Source organism: Hesperophylax consimilis, chromosome 1 (genome assembly GCF_061612785.1).
Source record: "Hesperophylax consimilis isolate HC1 chromosome 1, BYU_Hcon_1.0, whole genome shotgun sequence".
NCBI lineage: Eukaryota > Metazoa > Arthropoda > Insecta > Trichoptera > Limnephilidae > Hesperophylax > Hesperophylax consimilis.
Genome location: NC_142836.1, coordinates 47,262,362 through 47,273,411, shown reverse-complemented (window position 1 = coordinate 47,273,411; position 11,050 = coordinate 47,262,362). Strand labels below are relative to the sequence as shown.

At 33.8% G+C, this 11,050-nt stretch overlaps 1 protein-coding gene across 1 annotated transcript; it reads right to left on the bottom strand.

The window, feature by feature from the left end:
• Window positions 1-2,103: 2,103 nt before the first annotated feature.
• Window positions 2,104-10,653, bottom strand: Pex2 (peroxisomal biogenesis factor 2). Its single transcript, XM_089639535.1, has 5 exons — window positions 10,490-10,653; window positions 10,221-10,298; window positions 9,630-10,055; window positions 6,329-6,556; window positions 2,104-2,384 (listed from the first exon to the last, which is right to left on the bottom strand). The coding sequence occupies exons 1-5, from the start codon at window positions 10,523-10,525 to the stop codon at window positions 2,301-2,303; spliced, it is 852 nt and encodes a 283-aa protein (XP_089495661.1). The 5' UTR covers window positions 10,526-10,653; the 3' UTR covers window positions 2,104-2,300.
• Between the last annotated feature and the right edge of the window lie 397 nt (window positions 10,654-11,050).

Below are 11,050 nucleotides of genomic sequence, written 5' to 3'. Positions count from 1 at the left end.
AATTCTTAAAATGCTCTTATAAAATTGGCACCTCAGTACACGATTAATGGATGTGTCAAAAATCTACATAAGAGGAACTTACAATGTATTATAATGTCAACATTATCATCTTTTTTTGTTAATACACTTGTAAAAAGAATCCTGTTGATCGATTACAAAGATAAAGGTTTTTCCATAACCGGAGTTTACTATGCTTCAATTCTAGAGCAATTAAAGGAAGCCATCAAGGAGAAAAGAAGGGGAAAATTGACCAAAAGTGTCCTCCTTCTGCACGACAACGCGCCTGTTCACAAGAGCCGTGTTGCGATGACAGCCCTGCAGAAGAAGGGCTTCGAAATTTTGCCACATCCACCCTACAGTCCTGACCTGGCTCCCAGTGATTATTAACTTTTTACAAACTTGAAAAAAGAACATCGTGGGAATAAGTTTTCAAGCGATGAAGAAGTGAAGGATGCAGTTTCGGCGTATTTTTTAAACGGAGACAAATATTTTTTTTTTGAGAGTATACATAAGTTAATTGAAAGATCCGAAAAATGTATTAGGGTAGCTGGTGAATATATTGAAAAGGAAAAATAAATTTGGATTTTTATTTCCATTCCCATTCCGCAAACTTAAAAATGTTCCCTCGTATACATCTTTGCTTGAACTATTTTGTGTCAGTTTCTATTTTAGGTTTCATATGGTAAGGTTTTCACATGCAGGGCCGTTTATCAATTGAATAAAATTTTCACCACGTTTTTTAGTAAGACCTATAATGTATACCTAGCTCTACGCTACCTGTGCATATTTTCATTTTCATTTGAACACACTTCCGGCGGCAAGGGTAGTTCTACCTTTTACGCCAATCCTACTTGAATGGCGGGAAAGGCATTGCTGTCTGATAATTTTATATCAATCTCTTTGCAAGGGTCCAAATGGTTTCAACTATATGTAATGTGTTTAAAAACATGAAATAAGTCTTCCCCATCTTCGACATCTTGTTTTTAGTCTTTTAATCACAAGGAAACTATATTATACTCGTAGAACGGATAATACATCCTCACACTTATCGCACCGGAGATGTGGAAGTTTTTTTTATTTTTTGTGACAACTTGTGCAAAAATGAAAAAAAAAAATTAATGTTATTACATTCAAATACATACATTTTTTACAAATAAAACATCACCAAATGGTCCAACAATGACTTTAACTTCAGTTTATGGAGTTATTTATTACAAAAGTAGGCTTTAATTTCAGACAATAATTTTATAGTTGAGTGTTTGGGTGAGTACTATGGAAATTTTTTTATTCAAATCATGTATTATTGTAAAAGATATACTTAGCTGTTTAAAACAAAATCCATTTTATCGAATTCTATCATGCGTTTTCTTCCTTTTTATATTTTATCGTATATTTTACCAATATGGTTTACATTGTATTGCACAACCCCTGCATGTAGCCCGGAGTAAAAGAATTATTGTTATTATGTATTACCGCCGCCATAGGTCAACCCAAGTGATTCGCTAGCTGGGTGAGGTTTTTCTATATCTGGCGACGTATGTGTATGCCCACCTACTGCGTGGCGCACCAGATCGGGAAATCGCCTTTTAACCTCTCCAGCCAGACCTACTAGACCCATCTCGGCCTTGCACCGCAGTGGGAGGGATGGATTTGTTCATTCGTCATTCCTTGACACACTGAGCCCTAGATTTCTACCCACCCCTGATGCCTTTTCCTTCCCAGAAAACATTCTCCCCTTCTTTTCACTAAAAATGCCCTCCTCACAGCATCCATGACATAGACCCTGAGGGAATTTTTTTTCCTCAGGTGTGGTATTAACGCAAACAAAAAAAAAATACATTTTAGGGGTCATTAGTGTTTAGTGTGGTGCACACAGGAGTGTGGTGCTAACCCAAAAAAAAAACATTTTATGGGTCACTAGTGTTTGTAGTGTACAAAAATAGAACTTTCATACCCAAGAACGTTCTTGATCACCTGTGGAACTCATCCAAAGAACTTGCTGCATTTGTTATTTTCAGACAGTATATATATTTATATATACAATATTTTATTGAGGATAAAAATTACCTCAATTTAATAGTAGAGGTAGAGAACTGAGTTAAGTACTGTCTTCATCACAGTTTTCAACAATACATATTAATTTAATAAATACTGTTTATTTATTTAAAACAAAATACAAAATCATGTCTATTTAAAAATTATCAGACCAATGCTAGTTTGATTTTATGTACATGGTAACACAAATTATTTAATAACAATTACAAATATTGTATAAAATTAAATAAAAAAAGTGTAAAACTTTACCCGGCAGAAACCCTCATTACTGTTGCACTGCAGAGACTACAGCGGGGACATTTGTAATTTGGATTATCCAATTTATTAGCCTGAAAAAAGAATTATAATTATAATATAGAAACTCCACTGAATAAAATACAGAGAATAACAGCACATTCCCAAAAAGATTTTTTATACACTGTTACTGTGGCGCTGGAACGAGATGGTATGCGTATCACTAACTACTCAGTTTCAATGTGTGATTGTTTTAATTGAAAATATATAAATTAACGGAAGGCAAAATGCCATCTACGTTTTTTTACTCCAAACATGCTCAGGAATATCTAGTTAAAACCCTTCGGGTACGTGCTGTTACACCCTGCATGTTCAGATAGAAAAACAGTTTCAAACAGTCAAAAGTTTTATTTTGCATTTAACACACTTTGATCGGGTTATTTTTTCGCCGGCTGACCGCTGAAAACGGGCGAAAATAAAGGTCCCGCGCGAATTTGTGTAATTTGTTTTAAATCGCTATATCTTCTTAAATAATGGAAATATTTCAATAAAATTTTCTACATACTAACTCAGCATACCCAAGCTATAAAATTTCTAGCCGAAAACCAAGTATTATTTCTAATGCAACATAATAAATCGAAAACAAAGTCATTGTTGTGTCATTAGGGCTCAATTTTTTAAGTATAAACTAGGTTTCAATTTAATAAAACTACAAATTATTATATTTTCACCAAGCCCAAATCATTATAAAAACAAAAACAATTGCCACTTCTCTAGTATCGTCAAAGTAACACATTATTACCCATTGAAATACCACGTGTACAATTGCTCCTCGCACGGTACAGCGGACCAAAACCATCGGAACATGCTAATAATATTGGTTATTTTTTCAAATGAAATTTAAAATAATCACTTACGGTAGAATGCTTCTCGTATTGCTCACGTAATATTGTTTATTGTTTTTCACCATACACTATTAGGTTTTAGTTTCTAACCACTTTTATCTAATCAGTTTCAGTTCACGTCTAAAAATTGTTCATCTAATATTTGGATACGGTGTGATACTTAGTGAAACATTCCCCCCTATGAAGAGGGACGTCGCAAAATTGACACATATAACTCGTCAGACCTTTCGTTTTGTGCGCAGAACACACGCGACATTGTCTCTGGGGATATTTCTTTTTACCGCCGGTGACAATTTTTATCGCTTTATGTTTTTTCGTGTCCATTGATAATCTCCCTGGAGGATCTTTTTTCAAGACTTTCCTTTGTAATTGTGAAGTGGATGGTCTCGGTTCCTCAAAATTTGCATCAGTTTCAGAAATCTCGGTCATTATCCAATATTTGGCAACATTAAGTAAAAATTGTTTATAAGTCAGTCTTTTGGTTGCATTCAAGGCCTTGTAAACTTTGTAGGAATTAAACAGAGCACAATTCAATAAATACATCACAGCTCTCTTAGTCCATTTTTTGGTTCTTCTTATTATTGAGTAATACGAAAGATACTGATCTGCACGATCAACTCCTTTCATATATTTGTTATACTCAATAACACTCTGTGGTTTCCAGATTCGTAGTTTCGTCTTCCAATCGATATTGCCGCTTTCAAGTATGATCGAAGAATGTATAGTTGAAATCATTCTGACGTCCCTCTTAGATTTCCAAATTTGCAATAACACATCATTTTTTCGACGGAAAATACTTTGGCCTGGATTGAGTTTTACGTTTTTAAGGCATTCGGGAAAACCTCGATTAATTCGCATTGTTCCGCACGTTCTTATTTTATGTTTCAACAACACTTCACTAGTTTTAACGCTATTATAGTAATTGTCCATATATACATGATGCCACAAATTTAGGTATGGATTAAGCAATGTTTCAACTGTATCTATTAGTCGCTTTCCTTGCCCACAGTATATTTCCAAATTGCAAATATATCCCGTAGGGGCTTCACTAACCATTCGCACGAGAATACCATATCTAATTATTTTTGACGCATTGTATACTTTAAATGCTAGCCTTCCCCGCCACGGTATGATGCTTTCATCTAGAGAAAGCTCCCTTTGAGGCTTGTAAACAGAATTAAATTTTGGGATGAGATATGTCAAAACGGGTCGAATTTTTTCAAGGCGGTCGCTGGAATCGGTAATGTTTTGGTTATTTGAAAAGTGCCAAGATCTCCAAATTTGATTGAAACGATCACGGCTCATTGTTTTTGAAAATATGGGCGTCTCGATACATTGGTCTGAAGACCAATAATCTTGTCTCGTAGTTTTTTGCACTTGACCCATAAGCAGAATCAATCCTAACATTTTTTTCATATCTGGAATGTTTATGGGCTTCCACATGATGGATTTGTTCGTTTGTTTGAATCTTGATTCATTTTGAGCATGGTAACGATTGCTTTCTTCTACCATCATTTCAAACAAATCATTTCCAATAAATAGTTCTACTACTTGCATAATACTTTTGGAATCAGCTGGTGTTACGCAAACACCAGGATGACCTAAAAATGATTCGATATTTGGCGGATTATCTATTCGAGACCACTCTTCTCCTTCTTGCTCCATATCACTTTCTTCAGAATCACTAAACTGTAATGGCATCACTGACATTCTTCTCCTACAAGGAATTTCTTCACTTCCACTAGATTCTTCACTTTCACTATCGAATTCAGGCAAATAATTACTAGAACAGGCAGATAAATTATCTGCAACGATTTCGTCATCACTTTCGTAATTTTCAGAATCCATTTTGAAAGGTTTGAAAAAGCTAATATAAATATTATCTCCTCAGAACACAACCGTACGACAATTTGCGTTTTAAAAACTGACATGCACTTGTCTTGTAAATATTTATTAGGGTCCGCCTAACTGTGTTTGCCGATACCTGCTTTTGTTAGTCGCGTCAGACACTGTGCGCTCGCTCGCACCTAGGAGTTGAGTGGGTGCGGAACAGAGATAGAGAGATTTGTTTCGGGTTTCATGGTCATAAAAACCCTCATTCCAAGAATTGAATTATTAGAATAACAGAATATGTCATCTAAATTACTTATTTCGTTGATCTTCAAATGAAATACCTATCAAGTGTCAAGTTTTAAATAATATAGGTCATTTTAGTTGAAATATCGATGTACACAAAAGACTCCAAGATAAATATTAAAAAAAGACTTGCATTACAATTTGATAATTATGTACGTATAGTTGGGACCTTTACAAAGAGATTGGTATATAATATTCATATAAAGACATCGGATAATTTCTTCTTTTCTGCCATTGAAATGAGGCGGGCGCAGAAGGTAGAACTACCCTTCCCGACGTTAAGCATCAATCGACCGAACGGGTAGAACTACTCTTCCCGATTAAAGTGTGTTAATATAATATATATTGTGCAAATAACATATTATTTGGTTATTTGCACAATTAATAAATTGATCGAAGTTGACCGAAGTTCCTCATTCGCTTACTCTGAAACTTACTCTAACGCTCGTCAAACTTCAAATGACCACTCTTCATTCTGATATCTTATTAGCAGACTGACTGTAAGACCTTAGTATGCATAAAAATACTTTTTTATAATGTCAATTTAAAATACACAACATTGTTAGACCTGCTCTTAATGAATGATGATGAAAATGACAAGTGAAATGTTACTTTGTGCAGCTCTTTGCAGGTTCTGGGTATTTTACTCCTCTTTCCATATTTAAAGGCTCACCTAGTTCATCACTGTTTCTGTATGTTAATGGAGTACATACATCTATATAAAGAAAAAATGTTAAAGTTTGTTTGTTCAAAATCCTAAATCTCTGAGAGTTCTTCACCGATTGCTTTGAAATTTTGACACAACTTTGTATTAGAATATGCATGTGTTTTTATTATCTTATATATATCACCTGACAGGTAAAAACATGTTTTTTTTAAAACATTTCCATCTGTTAGACGTAAAAGCAACACGCGCTATTGTTTCTCTATCTGCACGGACAGACTGAGTCACAGCAATGCGTGGCAGGGTACAGCTAGTCACAAAATAAATTAATTACCTGCAGACAGAAATGGCAGAAAACATGTTCACAGCCCATGGAGTGCGGCAGGATGGGAAGGTAACCACATTCTGCACATTTTGTACTTCTCTTGAGGTCTGGTGTTGTGTTTACAAAAGCTGCAACCATCGAGTCCTTTTTTCGGCTAAAGATATTCAACGATCTTTCTTTTATTATCCTCCGAAAAAAGGACGTATTCAGCAGAGGCGCTGCAAATCCTAGCATTTCCTGAAAATAAAAGTTAGAACAGAATGTTACAGAAACAATGTTAAATGATGAGATTAAACTTAACAATATGAACATAAAAAAATTTCTTTGGTATATTTTGGAATCAAAATCTCTACCCGGTTCCTTTGAAAATGGCTGAAATATGCAATAATGATCAAAATGGCTGAAATATGCACCAAAAAGGCAAAAAATATTCAAATGCTTATATGTAACAAGAGATGTGTAATAAACATCACCAATGACAAATAAATATGAGGGCGTGTGTGATCTTTGGGGATGTTTTGTGGTGGGTCTTTTTGAGGAGAGTAAGGAATGATCATGGATCTTAAAGACACCCATGTTGTAGGAGGAAGGAAACACAGAGGCCAACAAATTGCCCCACAGCCAAGCTGTTGAACTCCAGAACGAATCACAAAAACCATTCGTTCAGGTATGACAAAAAATGTAAACCTTGTGCAAATATTGGGCCCGCGTTTGATGTGTTTCCCAACTACGCACCGGTGCTGAAGAAGTGGCGGTTTGTGGGATTGAAAAGTCGGGAGGCACCAAAATATTTCTTTAGTAATGTATCTATTGTATTAAGTATACCTACATACTAACTTACCTCGATAGCGGAAAATCAAATCAACAGTTCTATGATAACTCAATACAACAACAATTCAACACCTTTAAAAAATTATATATGTAGTCATTAAAAGTGATGAAAAAACTAAACCATAAACCTAACACATCCTACACTTTTTTAAGATGTGTTAAATTGTAATTGTGTCGATTTGTCCGGTACTTACCTAATATTTAAAGTGCCCTCGAGATCATTTTTTCAAGAAAAGGGCACTATACAAATAATAAAATTATTATTAAGATACTTAAAATAAATTAAAAGATAACTTGAAACATCATCACAATAATATTGTTGTTGTGCACGACATTGACTCCACGCAGGAGGCCCCCGATAGGAAATAAGTTCCTTAAGGCATAATATATCAACTTAATAAGTACATTCAAGACTGTGCTCTAAAGATTGCAATTAATGAAACAATTGTTGAAAGGTCAAGGTTCTACAATTATGTATGAGTTTTTACTAAGAAGTTAACATTGACCCCTCACTTATAAACGCGGGGTAAATATTATGCAACATTTAAGGTCAGAACAGTGAAAAACTTGACTTATTACCATGGCGTTTGTTTGGTTAAAACGGTCTTAAACCAGGCTCAAGGCTGGTTTTACCACGCCAACGTTGAATGGGAGTGTAAGAATTTTATTAGTAAGACGGTGAATATTATTCATCCGAGGATTAGAACAAAAAATAATACAGAATAATTTACAGATTTTTGTAATGATGGTTTGCATGAGAAAAATTATTCTAGCCTAACCTAAGATATATTGTCCCAGATATAATAACACCTTTACAGTGCGCCCTTTTTTACAGGTATTTTAGGCATTTTTTGATTATCCAACCATATTGAAAAAATTATTATTTAAAACAGCTTTTCACAAAAATGTTACTATACAAATTATTCAATTATTATTTGTGTGTTGCAAAGTTGAGTGTAAATTTTAACGGATCTCGAAAAGATTGGTTCTCAGCCAACATAATAAAAAATAGTTGTAATGTTTTACTACTATTACTTAACTAGTTTTCCGCCAATTATAAAAATAGTATTAGGTACAGTTATTTCACAAAACTTGAACAAATCATAAAATTTCAAAGTTAATATTTAAGTTCAATAAAAGTTTTTTTCAAGTTCTGTTGTTATTCTATTATGGGCCACTTGTTTCACAGAATTTAAATAGAACTTTCACGGAACATGAATATTAACATGAAATTTGATGTATAATTGTTCAAGTACTGAGAAACAATTGGTCCCTATTTATTAAGTTCTACTATTATCAAGTAATCATGGCCCTACTGCACATTTCTTATCAGAATAAAATGTTTTGTAATATATTATCAAAACAATTTCATATTTAGTGTTTTGTAGAAAGTGCGAAAATGTCTAATCATAATTTTTGCTGCAAAAGCATATCAAACTCGTCACATGAGTTGTTTACAAAAGCATATCAAACTCGTCACATGAGTTGTTTACAAAAGCATAGTAAACTCATCACATGAGTTGTTTACAAAAGCATATTAAACTCATCACATGAGTTGTTTACAAAAGCATATCAAACTCGTCACATGAGTTGTTTACAAAAGCATATCAAACTCGTCACATGAGTTGTTTACAAAAGCATATCAAACTCGTCACATGAGTTGTTTACAAAAGCATATCAAACTCGTCACATGAGTTGTTTACAAAAGCATATCAAACTCGTCACATGAGTTGTTTACAAAAGCATATTAAATTCATCACATGAGTTGTTTAGAAAAGCATATCAAACTCGTCACATGAGATGTTTACAAAACAATTTTAAAAACTAGATCACATTTACGGCAAAGTCAAAGTTTATAACTTTCTGTAGAATTTGAAAATAGAAAAGATGGAAGAAAGTGCACATTAATATTTACAAAGTTTTTTAAAAATTACCCCAATTCGTCCCGTATACAAAATATTGGTGTTATTTTATTTTATTTACTTTTACGCCCAGATGGGCTTTTACATGGATTTTAAGAACAGAATATACCTAGTGAGATATCGAAAATTATAGACAAATTTTTTAAAGGATGGTATAAGAACAAACTGAATATGAAACAATATTAGTAAAACATGTAACAGTAACATAAAATGATATATATAACTAGTACAATACTACATATAAGACAAATCACTAAAACTACATCACCAACTATAATTTGTAGGATTCAACAAAGTGCTGGTAGAGATTATGCTTAATTCTATAAATGGAGTCAGTAAATATATCAACAGTACCCCCAGACTTGTTTCCCAGATCATGCATCCTATTGGTTAGTGAGTGTGTCTGATAGTTGGTTATGTATGTATTGCAGAAGAATGTTACATTTTGTCTTGTTTTCCTAGTCGGCAGATGGAATTTAATAGTGGCAACGATGACAGGATTGTCAATTAAGTGGTTGATGAATGTGTAACACAACTAGTATGTATGTTCTACTTACAACAAAACTGTGCCACAGCAGTTCCCTTGTCCACGCATTATCTTGAAATCTATTATTGACAGACTTATTTGCAGAAACTTCCAGGTTAAGTACGTAATCAATCAAGGCAGGACTTTTCCCCGTTTGAAGGAATCTCAATAGATTCATAAAATCCCCAACTATTTGGAATCTCTCCACAGCATCTAGAAAGCTCTGCGCCTTCCTGTTGGTTGTGTAAGTCAATAGTAATCGGTCTCTGACATACTTCAAGAGAATTGTATAAATGAAAAACCAGCGAAGTTTTCCACTAGACAATAACTTGTTGTCATATTGCAAAGATAGCATCTGTTGGCCAAACGTACTCCCATTCTGTTGCAGGGAATATTTAAATATCAATGTTCGCAGGAGTAAGTCCAACTCAGGAATTACGGGAGTAATAAATCCTGGCTAAAATAACAAAAAATAAATTATTAATATAAGGTAAAAATAATAATTGGTATAACATACTGTGAAGGTTTGATTACATAGCATAGGTACAAAAATAATATATAAAGCATGTATAATTTAAAATAAAAAACAGGTGAATTTTAATATAAATATCATCATACGAACCGGAAAATATTTAGCGGCCTCCAATAACTGTCCTCTGAGAATATCAACAACTTCATTGTCGAGTTGGACAGCATCAAGCTAAAAATTAATACAACGACCATGTATTAACATAATTCTATGTCATAGTGACAATATAATAATATTACAGTAAGTAAAATAATATTACAGTATTTTCAATTTTGTTTAATATTTTTCAGCTGTCACTTATGATCGAAATCTTGTAAAAACATAATCAACTATTATGTATAACATTGCAATTGTTTATTTACCTGGGTTACTCGTGGCACATAGTTTATACGCGTCATAACGATATTACATGTATCAATAAATAAATAAAATGTTTTGAAATAAGTCAAAAGAAAAACGACAAAACTGACAGATCACACATATGACAGTTTCCTAAATCGGCCTAAATCAACCTTTGACTTTTGATTTGTTTATTGTTGCTGAAGTTGGCCAAACTGACCGTCGCACAGGCCAGTGTCTCTGGTCTCTATGAAAAAAGTAAGACCATTCGTACATGGAAATATTTACAAGCGACTCGACATGAGTGATTTATTTCGGACTCGACTTTCGTACGCGTAGCATACGCGCCGCTCATGAGTATTCGCCATCCGCCATATTATTTTGCTCAAGTTCCTACACGCCGTATACGCGTCGTCTACGGGTTTTAACATCAGTTGCACCCTACTGACATTGCTTTTAGTACGCTCGCGTGTTGCATTGGCATCTACTACTCTTTTGACAGGAAATGGTTTTAAATATTAATTTTTTTCTGGAGGTGGGAAAATATCCATTTATCCACTACAAAATTTATCGGAATACGTTAG